This window comes from Drosophila miranda, assembly GCF_003369915.1.
Source record: "Drosophila miranda strain MSH22 chromosome Y unlocalized genomic scaffold, D.miranda_PacBio2.1 Contig_Y2_pilon, whole genome shotgun sequence".
In the NCBI taxonomy this organism is placed as follows: Eukaryota; Metazoa; Arthropoda; class Insecta; order Diptera; family Drosophilidae; genus Drosophila; species Drosophila miranda.
The window spans coordinates 31,470,500-31,488,708 of NW_022881614.1; the positions used below are offsets into that span (position 1 = coordinate 31,470,500).

Below are 18,209 nucleotides of genomic sequence, written 5' to 3' on the forward strand. Positions count from 1 at the left end.
TATCGGGATGGGAAACGCGTACACAGCGGTACATTTTGCAGATATCGCCACACAAGGCGACTTTAAAAAAGCGGAAACGAACCAGAGTTATCAGAATTTTAGGTTTGATGGTGGGTCCAGCCATTAGCGCATCATTCAGTGATACTCCAGACGCTGTTTTGGCAGATCCATCGAACACTACGCGTAATTTGGTGGTTGTACTATCCTGCTTGTGGACGCAATGGTGAGGCAAGAAGTACTGCGGGAGGTCTGACTGCCGCGAAGCTGGCGACATGTGTCCTAAATCACGATACTCCTGGAGAAACTCCATATATTTTGCCTTAGGCTGTGCATTTTTTGCTAGCCTCCTCTCCAAATTGAGAAATCTACGTAGCGCCTGCTGATACGATTCTCCTAATTCCTCTAGACTGAATTTGGTTGGCAAACGCACGGAGTAAGCTCCGGACTCTAGGCGAATGCAGTTTGTGACGAAATGCTGTTTGCAATGAACATCTTCCTCCGAAATTGATGAGGGCGAATAATCTCCATCGACTTCCCAAAACCGCCTTACAATACCGCACAAATTAGTCTCGCAAGCGGAGATGACAGGGGGATCTTCAACGGCTGCTAGCGCCGCACGGGCTTTCTCAGAGTTTTTAATACTTCCCGACACTATCCAGCCAAGTTTCGTCTGTCCAACGCACATTAATTCAAAGAACAAACCAGCACCTAGCAACAGATCGACACGCTGGGGCTTGGCGAAATTAGGATCAGCCAGTTTTAGATTATTTGGCATTGGCCAATCCTTTGCGTCTAGGCCGAAATTAGGCTGCATTCCTGTGATTGAGGCAGTGATAATTGCAGAGAGGAAACCGCGATAGCTTTCGTCTTGAGATTGCAGGACGATGTCCACAGCCTTGCTGGATGGTAGAATTGACTCTCCAATACCGATCTAACTGCAGCTGATTGGCGAGTCTCGATGTTATAAAGTTAACCTGAGAAGCGGAATCTAAAATGGCACGAAATGGAATAAGCGATCCAAAACGGCCCCTGACATATACGATTGCAGTAGCTAGCAGCACGTTTTGGCTAGGCAGAGATTTTTGACTCGAGGGGGGAGGGCTAATATATTTGCTTGCTACTAGGGCACTTGCAGGATCATGCTGGGTCGATTACGTGCTCGGCGACGGCAACTCAGCGTCAGCGCCCGACTGCATGTGGAGCAGTGTGTGATGCTTGGCTTGGCAATTTCTACATGCCCCTGACTTGCAGCGTTGCAATGAATGGCCTTTGTTGAGGCAGTTTAGACATAATTGGCGCTTCTTCACCTCCTTGTATCGAGAAAAAACAGGGAGATCTATAAACGCCTGGCATCTGCATATGTAGTGCTCGGAGGATTTGCAATACTTGCATGTTGAGCTATTATGATCGTTAATGGAGGTGATTAGGGTGCTAGGTTTACTTTCTCCCACCTGCTGGCTAGGAATTGTTACCATAGCCGATCCCAAATTTTCCAGCATCCGACATCTTGCTTCCAAGAATGAGGCCATGCTTGACCACCGAGGCAATCCTGACGTCGGCAAGTTCTCTTCCCATTTCTCCTTGGTCTTGTGGTCCAATTTCGTGCCTATGATGAAGATCAGCAACCCATCGGAAATCTCCTGCGGGGTCGCCAAGGTCTGAAGTGCACGCAAGTGCGAATTGATTTTATCGCTGAGCGCGCGCAAGCCGATAGCAGAGCCCTTCTCCACCCCTTGCAGCCCGAAAATAGCCATCTAGACATCCACGAAGATATTGGAATTTTTCGATGATTGGTATACGATGGTCTTTGTGCACCATTGTCGAAAACATCGCGTGGAATTCTGGCCAATCCATGTACTCCCACCGAATCGCGGAAGCTGCAACTCGGGCATTCGAGAACGGCCTATACTATTATAGGCGAACAACGACGAATTCCCCTCGAGAGTATGCCGAGCCGTTGAATTGGCAACATTTACCGTGCGAGCAGCCATCAACTCCCGCGACAGCCTGGACCTAACCTTGACATAAACATTCGAAAAGTCCAGCCGGGCATCATGGGCTAACTGCAGGAAATCCAGCCTTTCAAGGCTCGTTTGAGCGGCATCGAAATCCGCATTCATTCGCTCGATCTGCTCTAAGCGAGCTTGAAGTTCTGCCTCATCTAACTCGGCAAGCTCTTCCTTGGTGAGAAAGCGATCCATGGCCTTTAGTTGGCGCGCGATGGACTCGGCCTTGTGCTTGTAGAAATCTACATCACTCGGCATTGCTGCGTTCGGGAGATTGGTAGGCTCAGGTGCTGCCATGTTGAGGTTTTAAAAGAGTCACTCAGCACGACCGAAAAAGACACCCTGTATACGTATAAACGTGGGAACCGAAAGCAAAGGCATTACAGCTAATGCCTTTAGCTGTGCGGCTGTGCGAGCTGTCCGATTCCGCTTTGTACTCCGCTTGTGTGTATTAGTGAGTTCGCTGCACTGCCTACCGCACTGCACTGACCGAATTGACCGACAGAGAAATTAATAGCCAGCAATGCGTGTATGTAGGTGTATGGAAGTGTGTTTTAGCACCGAATTGTGCTTAACCGCCGAAAATTTGCTAGGGCTAACGAATGTCGATCGCGAATGATTATTAATTGAAACTGCAACTCAGAAATCACGTCGGGGTCACCAAATTTTATGTGGAGATAATGTTTTTTATCCCCAATCGGCCGACTAATTATTTCGAATTAAATAAAACTCGGCGCAGAAATAAAATTACGATATGTTCTTTAATCCGTAACATCCAAATTGCAAGTGTGGCTTGCCTGCCCTTTCCATTGCCGCTCCGATCGCTAAGCGCAGCTTCGCTTGGCCGACGTCGGTAGGCAGACGCCAAGCGGAGATAGCGAAGAGCGAGCTGGCAGAGAGCGTTTAGCAGGGCAAGCAAGCGCAGAGCTTTAACAAACAAATGAGTGACATAGACATAAGTAACAAACAAAATAAGCGGCTGAGGGCCAAGAATTAGGTGCTATTTGGCAAGCAGCTAATCGGCTGGGTTCTGCTCCGAACATTCACCCCCCGTTGGAAGGCAAAGGCTTTCAACAGATCCATCCTGAAGGGGCAGAACCGCTATTTTTCCAACGGCCCTCTTGAAAAGGCCTTTTTGAGTGCGGATGACGGCTACTCTGATGGTTCCATCTTTTCCTGGGATGACGCTCTCAATGCGGCCAAGCGGCCACCTTAATGGTGGCAGCGTTTCCTCCTTGATCATGACGAGCGCTCCTAGCTTGATGTTTGGAGACGATGACCGCCACTTGCTCCGCTCCTGAAGAATCGAAAGATACGCCGTGCTCCATTTTCTCCAAAACGCCTGCTTTATTTGACACAGCCGCTGCCATCGACTAAGTAGGTTGACCCGGAGATGCGCCACATCTGGCTCGTCGAATGCAGCTTTCGGGGCTCCATTGAGAAAGTGGTTTGGCGTGAGCACATCTAGATCATCGGGTCTTTCTGTAATTGCATAAAGCGGACGGGAATTTAACAAAGCAGAGATTTCACAAGCCAAGGTCTGAATTTCATCAAGAGTAAAAATGTAGGTCCCGACGATGCGATGAAAATGATATTTAGCTGCTTTAACAGCCGCCTCCCACAAACCCCCAAAATGAGGTGAGCGAGGGGGGATGAATTTCCAGTCGATTCCACTAGAAACACAGAGATGTGACACAGCCGACGTATGAGGATCGCTGAGGAACATTTGCCGAAGCTCCAAAAGCTCATTTTTTGCTCCTACAAAATTTGTAGCGTTGTCTGACCAGATTATTCGAGGTTTGGGACGTAGACTTATAAAACGCCTTAATGCTGCCAAAAAGGATTCTGTAGATAGATCCCGAACGACTTCCAAATGAGTTGCTTTGGTGCTAAAGCATACGAAGACAGCGATGTAACATTTGATAGGAGGCCTGCTTCTGACTTCCGACTTGTGATAAAAGGGTCCGCAAAAATCAACGCCCGTCGTGTGGAATGCTGGATTAGTCCTTACGCGATCCGCAGGAAAGTTTCCCATGATATGTTCCCTCAGCACTGGCTTCAAACGAAAGCATCTAACACATTTTCGAATGATTCCCGCAACATATTTGCGTCCACCAATAGGCCAGAATTTTTGCCGAAGCAGTTCGAGCAATCCTTGAGCTCCTGCGTGGAGAAACCTTTCGTGAAAGAAGATAATAATAGAGACAGTGACAGGATGTCCCTTAGGAAGCAGGATCGGGTGCTTCGCGTCGTAGTCCAATTCGACATTTTGGAGGCGGCCTCCAACACGCAGCAATCCAAAGCTATCCAGAAATGGATTCAGTGAGGCCATCGTGCTTTTTGGGGGTAGGGCCTGTTTGCTGGCGAGGGCCCTTATCTCTTCCGAAAATTGTTGTGACTGCATAAATATTTTAGCTTTTGTGATGATGGGAGAGATGAGCCCTAGAACCTAGCTAGTGTAGACAGGACCGAACGCTTCGATATTGGGCCTGCAGCGGTTCCGACTTGAGCGAAGCTAAACAGAAGATTGTCCTTGGTGGGATCCCAAACTAGAACAAGCGCCTTGGTTACTTCAGTCCCGTCATGAAAGGTAAGGAACTTTTCGCGATCCGCCTCCGATACGCCTTCCAAAGCAGCGGGTTCATTGGAACACCATTTACGTATGGGAAAACATCCTTTCGAAAGTAGCTCCTTTACCTGCTGACGAATCTTGATGACAGAATCAATGCTGTACCCTCCAGATATGAGATCATCGACATAGAAATCTCTTCGAACGGAAAACGCAACTCTTCATCATTTGCCAATTGATGCATAGCACGAATTGCTAAGAAAGCGGCAGGTTTGGTTCCGTAAGTAACAGTCTCCAACTTGAACACCTGAATCTCCTCCTTCGGGTCATTGCGCCATAGGATGCACTGCACGTGCGTATCGGGATGGGAAACGCGTACACAGCGGTACATTTTGCAGATATCGCCACACAAGGCGACTTTAAAAAAGCGGAAACGAAGCAGAGTTATCAGAATTTTAGGTTTGATGGTGGGTCCAGCCATTAGCGCATCATTCAGTGATACTCCAGACGCTGTTTTGGCAGATCCATCGAACACTACGCGTAATTTGGTGGTTGTACTATCCTGCTTGTGGACGCAATGGTGAGGCAAGAAGTACTGCGGGAGGTCTGACTGCCGCGAAGCTGGCGACATGTGTCCTAAATCACGATACTCCTGGAGAAACTCCATATATTTTGCCTTAAGCTGTGCATTTTTTGCTAGCTTCCTCTCCAAATTGAGAAATCTACGTAGCGCCTGCTGATACGATTCTCCTAATTCCTCTAGACTGAATTTGGTTGGTAAACGCACGGAGTAAGCTCCGGACTCTAGGCGAATGCAGTTTGTGACGAAATGCTGTTCGCAATGAACATCTTCCTCCGAAATTGATGAGGGCGAATAATCTCCATCGACTTCCCAAAACCGCCTTACAATACCGCACAAATTAGTCTCGCAAGCGGAGATGACAGGGGGATCTTCAACGGCTGCTAGCGCCGCACGGGCTTTCTCAGAGTTTTTAATACTTCCCGACACTATCCAGCCAAGTTTCGTCTTCTGCAATGTTGGCAATTGGTCTGACAGTCGAATCTGTCCAACGCACATTAATTCAAAGAACAAACCAGCACCTATCAACAGATCGACACGCTGGGGCTTGGCGAAATTAGGATCAGCCAGTTTTAGATTATTTGGCATTGGCCAATCCTTTGCGTCTAGGCCGAAATTAGGCTGCATTCCTGTGATTGAGGCAGTGATAATTGCAGAGAGGAAACCGCGATAGCTTTCGTCTTGAGATTGCATGACGATGTCCACAGCCTTGCTGGATGGTAGAATTGACTCTCCAATACCGGCGATTTGAACGTGAGACGGGTGAGGATCTAACTGCAGCTGATTGGCGAGTCTCGATGTTATAAAGTTAACCTGAGAAGCGGAATCTAAAATGGCACGACATGGAATAAGCGATCCAAAACGGCCCCTGACATATACGATTGCAGTAGCTAGCAGCACGTTTTGGCTAGGCAGAGATTTTTGACTCGAGGGGGGAGGGCTAATATATTTGCTTGCTACTAGGGCACTTGCAGGATCATGCTGGGTCGATTCCGTGCTCGGCGACGGCAACTCAGCGTCAGCGCCCGACTGCATGTGGAGCAGTGTGTGATGCTTGGCTTGGCAATTTCTACATGCCCCTGACTTGCAGCGTTGCAATGAATGGCCTTTGTTGAGGCAGTTTAGACATAAATGGCGCTTCTTCACCTCCCTGTATCGAGAAAAAACAGGGAGATCTATAAACGCCTGGCATCGGGATATGTAGTGATCGGAGGATTTGCAATACTTGCATGTTGAGCTATTATGATCGTTAATGGAGGTGATTAGGGTGCTAGGTTTACTTTCTCCCACCTGCTGGCTAGGAATTGTTACCATAGCCGATCCCAAATTTTCCAGCATCCGACATCTTGCTTCCAAGAATGAGGCCATGCTTGACCACCGAGGCAATCCTGACGTCGCAAGTTCTCTTCCCATTTCTCCTTGGTCTTGTGGTCCAATTTCGTGCCTATGATGAAGATCAGCAACCCATCGGAAATCTCCTGCGGGGTCGCCAAGGTCGGAAGTGCACGCAAGTGCGAATTGATTTTATCGCTGAGCGCGCGCAAGCCGATAGCAGAGCCCTTCTCCACCCCTTGCAGCCCGAAAATAGCCATCTAGACATCCACGAAGATATTGGAATTTTTCGATGATTGGTATACGATGGTCTTTGTGCACCATTGTCGAAAACATCGCGTGGAATTCTGGCCAATCCATGTAGCTCCCACCGAATCGCGGAAGCTGCAACTCGGGCATTCGAGAACGGCCTATACTATTATAGGCGAACAACGACGAATTCCCCTCGAGAGTATGCCGAGCCGTTGAATTGGCAACATTTACCGTGCGAGCAGCCATCAACTCCCGCGACAGCCTGGACCTAACCTTGACATAAACATTCGAAAAGTCCAGCCGGGCATCATGGGCTAACTGCAGGAAATCCAGCCTTTCAAGGCTCGTTTGAGCGGCATCGAAATCCGCATTCATTCGCTCGATCTGCTCTAAGCGAGCTTGAAGTTCTGCCTCATCTAACTCGGCAAGCTCTTCCTTGGTGAGAAAGCGATCCATGGCCTTTAGTTGGCGCGCGATGGACTCGGCCTTGTGCTTGTAGAAATCTACATCACTCGGCATTGCTGCGTTCGGGAGATTGGTAGGCTCAGGTGCTGCCATGTTGAGGTTTTAAAAGAGTCACTCAGCACGACCGAAAAAGACACCCTGTATACGTATAAACGTGGGAACCGAAAGCAAAGGCATTACAGCTAATGCCTTTAGCTGTGCGGCTGTGCGAGCTGTCCGATTCCGCTTTGTACTCCGCTTGTGTGTATTAGTGAGTTCGCTGCACTGCCTACCGCACTGCACTGACCGAATTGACCGACAGAGAAATTAATAGCCAGCAATGCGTGTATGTAGGTGTATGTAAGTGTGTTTTAGCACCGAATTGTGCTTAACCGCCGAAAATTTGCTAGGGCTAACGAATGTCGATCGCGAATGATTATTAATTGACACTGCAACTCAGAAATCACGTCGGGGTCACCAAATTTTATGTGGAGATAATGTTTTTTATCCCCAATCGGCCGACTAATTATTTCGAATTAAATAAAACTCGGCGCAGAAATAAAATTACGATGGGTTCTTTAATGCGTGACATCCAAATTGCAAGTGTGGCTTGCCTGCCCTTTCCATTGCCGCTCCGATCGCTAAGCGCAGCTTCGCTCGGCCGACGTCGGTAGGCAGACGCAAAGCGGAGATAGCGAAGAGCGAGCTGGCAGAGAGCGTTTAGCAGGGCAAGTAAGCGCAGAGCTTTAACAAACAAATGAGTGACATAGACATAAGTAACAAACAAAATAAGCGGCTGAGGGCCAAGAATTAGGTGCTATTTGGCAAGCAGCTAATCGGCTGGGTTCTGCTCCGATTATATATATTATTTTTAGAAAAATACATAAAATATTCTTATTATATAAATATGTATTCGTATTATTAAAATTTCGCCTCAGCTAATTTTACCGCAGCAATTAAGTCATCATCATCTTCATCCCGAAGTAGTTCCTGGAGTTGAGATCTTTTATCATCATCCTGATTATCTACTAAATCGAAAATGTTGTCATCATCCGGGAAAATGTATGATGGATTATCATTATTAGGCGTTGCATTCCTTGGGTCATCGTCGTCATCATCCCATTTAATGTCACTTAACCAGGTCAAGTTGCTCTCGAGATAGGTTTGGGTCTTAATCCTAAAAATTAAGGACAGGTCTACGGAGCTTGGCTGAGAGTCCAGATTTATGGTTGATTCCGGTTGGGAATCGATAAAAATGATTTCAAGGTCATCGATCGTTGTTGAAAGATTACTAGTTTATGTACTAGCTGTTAGCTGTGAGTAGTTATTATATAGGCACTTTGCTATGGGACAGTGTTAGGTACACAAAGGAGGAATATAAATTATAGAGAAAGTAGAAAGGTTCAAGGGCATCGAAACCGTTTTTCAGGAAACACTTAAAAAATACCTCTAAACTATCACATTAGATTCATTGCAAAGGGATGACCTACCTGTTTGAGGGTTGTTTGAATCGCAACACGGGACCAATCGTAAAAACAGGTTCATTGACAGTAAGAGGGAGGAGAGAGAATATAAATGAGCGAAGGATCGATTTGAGATCGATTTACATGGTTGAGAAACAGGATTGAGATCGAAGTTAGTTCACATTATCACCGATAGGTGGCCCCACCAAGTAGTAAGGATAAGGGACGGCCGTATATTTACTATAAGTAGCATTAATTAATTTTTATGTCTTCCTATTATAATTTTATTCTTTGTGTGCTCCTATATATATCTCCATTAATTTGTGTTTTTTTACCATTCAACCCTCTATACGGTCATCTAGGAACCCAGTTTTCCAGCCTATGTTTTCTATAGGAAGTAAATTTCAGAAACTTCACACATTTGTTTTCCCAATTCAATGTTGTGACGGCGCTTCGGCCGGGGTATGCTCGTCGCGCCGGGTTCCACAGAAATTTGTTTGATCTCTGGGTGTGGTAGCTGAAAGAGAGTCTCGTGGTTCAAGAATAAGGCGGGCTTTGAGCGGTAATAAAAGAGATAGAGTTATTTTTATTGTTCTTAAAGGTACAAAGTTTGGTAGTGGCGCGGGTGTTTTTCTGCCGGCTCTTCCTTCGGGGTCGTCCTTCGGGTTGGTCGCACGTGGCGGATGGTTGCGTGCGGGTCCTGGTAGTCTTCTGGTCGGTGTCAGTTGAGGTCGCGGAGGTCTAATACGCTCCGAGGGGAAGAATGTTGCGGAGGGTGAATGCGCTCCGAGGAGAAATAATGTTGCGGAGGGTTAATGCGCTCCGAGGAGGAATAATGTTGCGGAGGGGGAATGCGCTCCGAGGAGGAATAATGTTGCGGAGGGTTATTGCGCTCCGAGGATAAATAATGTTGCGGAGGATTTATGCGCTCCGAGGAGAAATAATGTTGCGGAGGGTTAATGCGCTCCGAGGTGAAATAATGTTGCGGAGGGTGAATGCGTCTCGAGGAGAAATAATGTTGCGGAGGGTGAATGCGCTCCGAGGAGAAATAATGTTGCGGAGGGTGAATGCGCTCCGAGGAGAAATAATGTTGCGGAGGGTGAATGCGCTCCGAGGAGAAATAATGTTGCGGAGGGTGAATGCGCTCCGAGGAGAAATAATGTTGCGGAGGGTGAATGCGCTCCGAGGAGAAATAATGTTGCGGAGGGTGAATGCGCTCCGAGGGGAAAGGTGGCGGAGGTTTAATGCGCTCCGAGGAGGATAGGAGGATCGCTGGGGCTGCTGGTGGCTGCTACTGATGCTTACCTCTCCACGGGCCGGAGCCGAACTGATGCTGATCGCTCTGGCGGAGCCCCTTTTATTTCCGAAAAGCAGCTGATCGTACGGTCTGTCCCTAGCGCGTTGTGCTGAGGGGTCCCTAACGCGTTTGTACGGATCGGCTGATAGTGTGCCCGTTGGAGCTTGGGTTATGGTCACACTTGGGGCCGTCAGCTGTGGGTGAGACCGTGGGGGCTGTGCTACGGGCCCATTGGTGGTGATCAGCTGTGGTTGGTTTTATGTATCTTTTATTGTTTGTTTATTTATATTTATTTCTTATGTGGCAGGTCTTCATGTATTTGTAGCTTATGTTCTACTTATCCTACTAATACTTATTTTATAGTCTTTATGGCTAGTCTTGGTGTTTCTAGTGATATTGTTGTGGTGTTTGTGGCGCCGGCGCTTGGTCTTCCTGGCGCTGGGCGTCACACTCCCCCCTCCTTTCCCAGTGGAGCGTCGCCAATTGACTTTGTTTGGAACCATGCGCTGATGCGGACATCTCCAGCTCGGCCGATCTTCACCCAACACGCCTCCTGTTTCTCGTTCCGTAGTTTGAACCGTCGTTGAGTGTGTTTTGGGCGGTCGTGGAGTTTTGCTTTGACTAGTTCGATCGCCGTGGTCGCTAGTTCGAATTTTTCCGGGACCTCCCATTCGCCCGGGATGGTGCCTCTCTGGATGGGTTTCTGGGTTTCCGGTTCTGGTGTTGGCCGCTCGGGGTTTAGGTCTAGCACGTCCCGGTCGGACTCTTCGTCTTCCACTTGTTTTGCCCAGGAAAGTTCCGGGCCTTGTTGTTCGCTGATTCTTCGTGCCGTTTGTTCCTGTAGGTTGGCCTGGTTTGCCCAGCTGATCCTCTTTTTTGTTGGGATTACTTCATTGTGCGTTGCTACTTGTTCTCCTCGAGTCTCGCGCTGTCCTGCCGTGGTTTCCATCGTTTTGTTTGTTGCTGTTTTCCTTGGTGCTGACACCTTTGTTCCTGATACTTTCATCCGTGAGCTGAGTGGGGGGCGGCCGATAGTAGTTTTGCCGCTCGGTTTTTGTGGCTGGCCTGTGCCATCCTTTCTTTGAATTTCCGGGCCGAAATGTTGAATTTATCTTCTTTATTTTCCATCTGTCTGAAAAGGTAGAGAGAGGGCATCGTTATTGTGTTTGCTTCCTCTATTTTTGCTGGTTTTAGTTGTGAGACGTGTGCCCGTAGTTTTTTGTTCGTTGTCGTATCTTGTACTGTTATGATCACTGGAGGGGTTAGTTCGAGTACCTTGCACGGACCGGTGTATTTCGGTTCTAGTTTCGCTGTTGTCTTGTCGATTTTTTTCGATAGTGGGTGCGTTCGTACCCATACTAAGTCCCCTCTTTTTGGCTTCCATGCTCGCTTTCGCAAATTGTAATGTCTTGCTTGTTTTGCTGCTGCTTCTTCCATGTTTTGCCTGGCTATTGTTTCTGTTTGTTTTCGTTTGTCGGTGTTTTCCTGGTTTGTTTGATTGTTGAACCCTGACCCTAGTGTTACCTCGTCGAATAGGTTGCCCGGCAATCTAAGTTCTCTCCCGAATATCAGGTATGCTGGACTAAACCCTGTTGCTTCTGACTTGCTGCTATTTATCGCTAGGGTTAGTTCTGGTAGTTGTTCGTCCCATTTGTTGTGTTTCCCTCCCGCGAATTGTGCGATCATCGTCTTTAGTGTTCGGTTCGCTCGTTCGGTTGGGTTTTCTTGTGGTGATGCCCCACTTTTTCATTACCTGTTTCGTCTTTCTGCTTGTAAATTGTACGCCGTTGTCTGAGATCACTCGCTTTGGTGCACCTCCCCTCGCCAGTATTTTTTCTCTGAACGCCTTTAGGAATGCGTCAGCTGTTGCGCTTCTTGTCGGTGTGACCTCCACCCATTTCGAAAATTTATCGATAAGCACGATTAGTGCGGTGTTGCCGTGCGGCGATCTTGGTAGTGGTCCCACGAAATCGACGCATATTGTTTCCCATGGTGCGTTTGCGATTTTGGTCAGCATTTTGCCTGCCGCTGCTTGTTGCGATACCTTAAATTTTTGGCAGCTTTCGCATGTTCGTACGAATCGTGTTACGTCTCTGCTTAGCCCTGGCCAAAGTATCGCTGCCTTATTCTGATTTTCGTGCGTCTGATCCCGAGATGTCCGGGAACATGTTGCAACATGTTGCGAATTTGGTAATTCAGTATAAAATGCGAGCGTCCCTTATCCTTACTACTTGGTGGCGCCACCTATCGGTGATAATGTGAACTAACTTCGATCTCAATCCTGTTTCTCAACCATGTAAAATCCTCTCAAATCGATCCTTCGCTCATTTATATTCTCTCTCCTCCCTCTTACTGTCAATGAACCTGTTTTTACGATTGGTCCCGTGTTGCGATTCAAACAACCCTCAAACAGGTAGGTCATCCCTTTGCAATGAATCTAATGTGATAGTTTAGAGGTATTTTTTAAGTGTTTCCTGAAAAACGGATTCGATGCCCTTGAACCTTTCTACTTTCTCTATAATTTATATTCCTCCTTTGTGTACCTAACACTGTCCCATAGCAAAATGCCTATATAATAACTACTCACAGCTAACAGCTAGTACATAAACTAGTAATCTTTCAACAACGATGGATGACCTTGAAATAATTTTTATCGATTCCCAACCGGAATCAACCATAAATCTGGACTCTCAGCCGAGCTCCGTAGACCTGTCCTTGATTTTTGGGATTAAGACCCAAACCTATCTCGAGAGCAACTTGACCTGGTTAAGTGACATTAAATGGGATGATGACGACGATGACCCAAGGAATGCAACGCCTAATAATGATAATCCATCATACATTTTCCCGGATGATGACAACATTTTCGATTTAGTAGATAATCAGGATGATGATAAAAGATCTCAACTCCAGGAACTACTTCGGGATGAAGATGATGATGACTTAATTGCTGCGGTAAAATTAGCTGAGGCGAAATTTTAATAATACGAATACATATTTATATAATAAGAATATTTTATGTATTTTTCTAAAAATAATATAAACATATGTATATAATAAATATAACACATTTAACCACTATTTATTTTAAATGTTTGCTGTTTTACTTTTGATTGGTTGAATTTCACTTCCTCTTATTACAAGAGAATCATAGGATTCGTTTGAAACAGGTTTCTTCCAAGTGAGGATTACATAAAAAGAATAAGTGGATTTCAGGTAGAATAGAGGTTGTAACCTTTCCCTCATATTATTAGATTGACCCAGTAGGAATCGTTTGAAACAGGTTTGTGAGCAGGTACTGTTTGTTTTGGATATAAAAGATTAAGAAGGTGTTTGGGGGCCTAAAAAGATACCATTTAAAAAGGAAACCCTTAGTCCTATTTCAATAGTAAAAGTGGTTAGTTCGAAAAAAAAAAAAAAAAAAAAAAAAAAAACTTAAAATGGCATCAAAAGTTAAGTGCAACATGTGTGATAAGTCCGTTGACTTTTCAGAGTTTCAATCTCATTATGAGAGATGCTCTGATTATCGTAATAATGTGGTGTGTGATCTTTGCTCTAAGTCCATCGACTTAATAGAGTTTGATAGTCATTATGAAGCATGCTTGGGACCTAGGAATGCTTTTGAGATTCTTATGAGCAAAGGATCTAATTCAAGTGATCTTCAAGGTCCTTCAACGTCAGGAGCTTCAAAACGGTCTCGATTGGATACTCCGATGGAACTAAGGATTATTGACTGTTCAATTTGCGGTGAAAGTTACCCTTCGTCTAGGGAAAGACGCCATATGATGTCGGACAAACATAAGAATGCAAGAGCTGCTCAACTAGAGGAAAATGAAAACGTTATTTTAATTTCAACGGAGTCGCGATTTCCTTTAAAATCATATCGTGTTCACTCAAATAAAAGTGAACAAATTGATTTAAAAGAGTTTTTTCATGATTGCAAAAATGATATTATCAATTTATTGCGTCACTGCATGAGTGAGTACAGATCCATAAAATACAATTTAAAAGTATATGGATTATACGTTAAAAACACTGATGATGAAAGCTTAACAGAAACAATGAAGCATTTCATTACTCCATACAAACCAATATATGAAAACGAGCTGATTGATGATCATCTAAATGATACCATAGAAAATTTGATAACTCTCAGCAGTGAATTCCAGGAGAAGGATTCAGGTTGGGCAATAAAGTGTTTTAAATATTTTGAACTTACCATGATAAAACTAGAGCATATCGCTGCAAGCAGGTTTATCCAAGCTCCCAAAAAAATTAAGTCACGAAATGCACTCATAAATGTTAAAAATGACGATGATTTTTGTTTCAAGTGGTGTGTTTTTGCATCATTGGCCTATGAAAAACACCTTAAAACTATATATCAAACAGCAGCATTAAAAAAAATTTCCCGAGATAAGTTAACAATACCATCATCCTATCGATGCGGAAACATACGGCAAGACATCATTTATTATGAAGGAGTAAGATTAAATTTTTCCGGAATTGAGTTTCCAATAACAAGCAAAGGAATCAAGCGATTCGAATCAGCAAATGAGGATTTTAGCATCAATGTTTATGAAGTCGATGAGAATGGAAAAAACGTTGTGGGACCCACAGTGAGGACTAAGAAAATTCGGACTCACCACATAAACTTGCTTGGAATTAATAGAGATAATATGCAAATGATGCATTATGCATATATAACGTGCATGAGAAAATTATGTTATTCACAACATAGTAAATCCCATAATACTGCATATTTTTGCGAGAACTGCTTGCAATTTTATAGTACAACAAATACTATACATGACACTAAAGAGTGTGGAAAAGTTGCTGCTTTGTATCCTGAACCTAATACCAAAACTGTATTCAAAAGTTTTTCTAAAAAACTATCTCCACCAGTAGTAATTTATGCTGACATCGAAGCAGTTTTGGAAAATTACCATATAAATCTTAATGATCCATCAAAATCATCAACTACTATGGCACAGAGGCATACAGCATGTGCAGCATCATTTTATATTGTACATAAATACAATGAACATCTAAATGAGATGTGGACATACGAAGGTAAATATTTTAACATTCCAGCATAGGCAATAAACTCATAAACATTATGATTTCGTTATTTCAGGACCGGATTGTATCCAAAAATTTTGTCAAGCACTTAGGATGAAAACCGATGGACTTTATGAGAAGTACTGGAAGTCCTATAAAAAACCAATCTATCAGTTTAACATTTGGGATGAGGATTATCAGGAACACGGTGATTGCTATGCCTGCGAGAAACAAATTTCTGATGATGATCGAGAAAAATTCTTTGATCAGTTTACAGGACAACATGTAGGTCCTATTCATAAGCTGTGTAAACAGACATTTAGATTAAGCGATCCCTTTTTCCCGGTAGTTTTTCATAACTTGTCTCGTTATAATATACATTTATTTGTTACGTCAATAAAAGATGAACTAAGACCCATTCCTTGCAATAAAGAGTTATATATTGCGTTAACTCAAAATTGTAAGCTCGATGAATCTTATCTTCATCAATATAAAATTAGATATATAGATTCAAATAGATTTTTAAACTCAAGCTTAGAAAAACTCGCTAGTTATATGAACATAGCGAATTTTAAAATTTTGAAAACTAAATATCAAGGTGAAAAATTTGATATGCTACGACGAAAGGGAGTATTTCCCTATGATTATTTGGATAGTTTTGAAAAATTTGATGAATCCCTGCTTCCTTCGCGAGATAATTTTTATAATTCACTGAATGATGAGGAATGTAGTGTTGAAGACTACAACTTTGCTCAGAAGGTTTGGAGCGCATTTAATTGCAAATCTATTAGAGATTATTTAAAATTATATTTGGAAAGCGATGTTTTAATTATTGCTGATGTATTTGAGAATTTTAGGAGTCTTTGTTCCCGAGTGTACAGGTTAGACCCCATTAATTATGTTACTGCTCCTTCAGTTTCATGGGATGCAATGTTAAAATACACAAGGGGAGAATTAGAACTTGTTAGTGATCCTGACATTTATAATTTTTTAAAAACTGCTGTTCGTGGAGGGTTTACCCAATGTACTCAACGGATTGCAACAGCAAATAACAAATATTTAAATAATAAATTTAAGCCCACCGAACCCATAAATTTCCTTTCATATATTGACGCCAACAACTTATATGGATGGGCTATGAGTCAACCCCTTCCATTTTCTAATTTTAAATTTCTAAGTAACGATGAAATTTCATCTTTCAACGTTCTTAGCATATCGGCATCTAGTGATGTTGGATATATTTTAGAAGTAGATATGCGATATCCTGATGATATTCATAATAAGCATAATAGTTTACCTTTTTGCCCCGAAAATAAGATTCCACCAGGAGGAAAGCAGACAAAACTAATAGCTGACTTAAGTGATAAAAAGAACTATATAATCCATTTGAAGCAGCTACAGTTATGTATAGAGCAAGGTATGATTTTAGAAAAAATATCTAGAGTTTTATCATTTAATCAGTCCTGTTGGCTGAAACCTTATATTGACCTCAATACATCTCTTAGAAAATTAGCTAGCAATGACTTTGAGATAAACTTTTACAAATTAATGGTTAATGCCGTTTACGGTAAAACAATGGAGAATGTAGAAAAACGTCGTGAGGTTGCATTAGTTAAGCATTATGATTCAAGACAAAACTCAGCAGGGTTTAGACAACGCATAGCAAGACATAATTTCCACAGTGTTGAAATCTTTGGAGATAATTTGGCTGCCATTGAATCAACTAAGTCCCGAATTTTTTATGATAAGCCCATATACATTGGAGTTAGTGTACTAGAACTTTCAAAATGGTTAATGTATGACTATTTCTATAATTTTCATTCTGTAAAATGTCCATCGCTTTGATACATCCAATTACCTAGCCTCAAACAGATTCGGTATCAATCTCGCTAATAACAAAGAGCTTGGATTAATGAAAGACGAAAATGCAGGAAAAATAATGACGTCGTTTGCAGGATTAAAAGCGAAAGCATACTCATATTTAATTGCTAAAGATGATAACACTGACTATAACGTAAAAAAGGTTAAAGGCGTAAAAAAAGTCAGTAGTGAAACGGTTAACTCATACTCATTATATTGAATGCATTAAACATAAAAAAACTTATTATGGACAACATAGAGTTATTAGAAGTAGAGGTCATAAAATTTATACTGAAATTTTAAATAAGATAAGTCTAAATTATAAGGATGACAAAAGATTTATATTACCTGATAATATTTCAACATTAGCTCATAATCACTATGAAATTAAAAATATTTTAGGTGCTAGTAATAATACACAAAATATGGTATAAGTAAATTTAACATTATATTATTATTATTATTTAATTTGTGTATAATTAAAACTATATTTCAATGTAAAAAATACACAACAATAAATTAAATCTGATAAATATTTTGCGTGCCTAATTATTATAATATACTCTTTTTATCTATCCATGAATTGTGTGTTTCATCGAAACCTAACCATTTAACAAAAACTTGTTCTTTTTTCCTTCTGAGTATTTTTTCCACTAAGAAAGCATTTTCATCTTTAACTTTTTGGAGTTCTTGATCATAAAATGAGCCTTTGATCATTTCCCCCTTATAGTACTCCAGTTCATATGTTACAGGATTAGTAGACTTTACTTTTAAAATTTTAAATACTTCGGTTGTCCAGTTTGGATCATAGCCCTTTGTAAAAATACCTTTATATTTACTTATTCTAACAGGATCACCAATGGAAAACTTGTGTTTAGGAAAAACCTTACAAATATTATAAGCTGTTTTCAAAATAAACTCTTCATTTTGTTTGTTTACATCTATAGGCCTCATTTTTATAGTACGGTGATATGAATTATTATAATCTTTTAGTAAGTCATGCAAGGTATAAATCCACGTATGATTACCCTGCATACTAAAGATTTTCCACATACGATTTTTTAATGTTCTATTAAAACGTTCACAAATAGATGCCTTAAGGTGTGTATATGTATGGTAATGGTTAATGTTATTCTTTTTTCATTAACTCTCCGAAGGCTACATTAAAAAAAATCCTTTCCTTGATCAGATTGAATATTATTAGGTTTATGTTTAGATATTTTTAATATTTTCTTCAATGCTGATAAAACATCTAAAGCTGTTTTAGACTTAACGGGAACTGCATATGCATACTTCGAGAACGTGTCAATTACTGTCAGCAAGTACCTATATCCTTTGTTTTCCTTAT

General features: G+C 42.6%; 1 protein-coding gene across 2 annotated transcripts; it reads right to left on the bottom strand.

The window, feature by feature from the left end:
• Positions 1-10,324: 10,324 nt before the first annotated feature.
• LOC117192214 lies at positions 10,325-11,849 on the bottom strand. 2 transcript variants are annotated; one of them, XM_033396882.1, is made up of 2 exons: positions 11,697-11,849; positions 10,325-11,075 (listed from the first exon to the last, which is right to left on the bottom strand). In XM_033396882.1, exon 2 carries the CDS (start codon positions 10,947-10,949, stop codon positions 10,389-10,391), a length of 561 nt encoding a protein of 186 aa, XP_033252773.1. In that variant the 5' UTR covers positions 10,950-11,075; positions 11,697-11,849; the 3' UTR covers positions 10,325-10,388. The 2 variants fall into 2 exon arrangements, with proteins under 2 accessions (XP_033252773.1, XP_033252774.1); XM_033396883.1 differs by lacking the exon at positions 11,697-11,849 and adding an exon at positions 11,219-11,666.
• Positions 11,850-18,209: the final 6,360 nt, after the last annotated feature.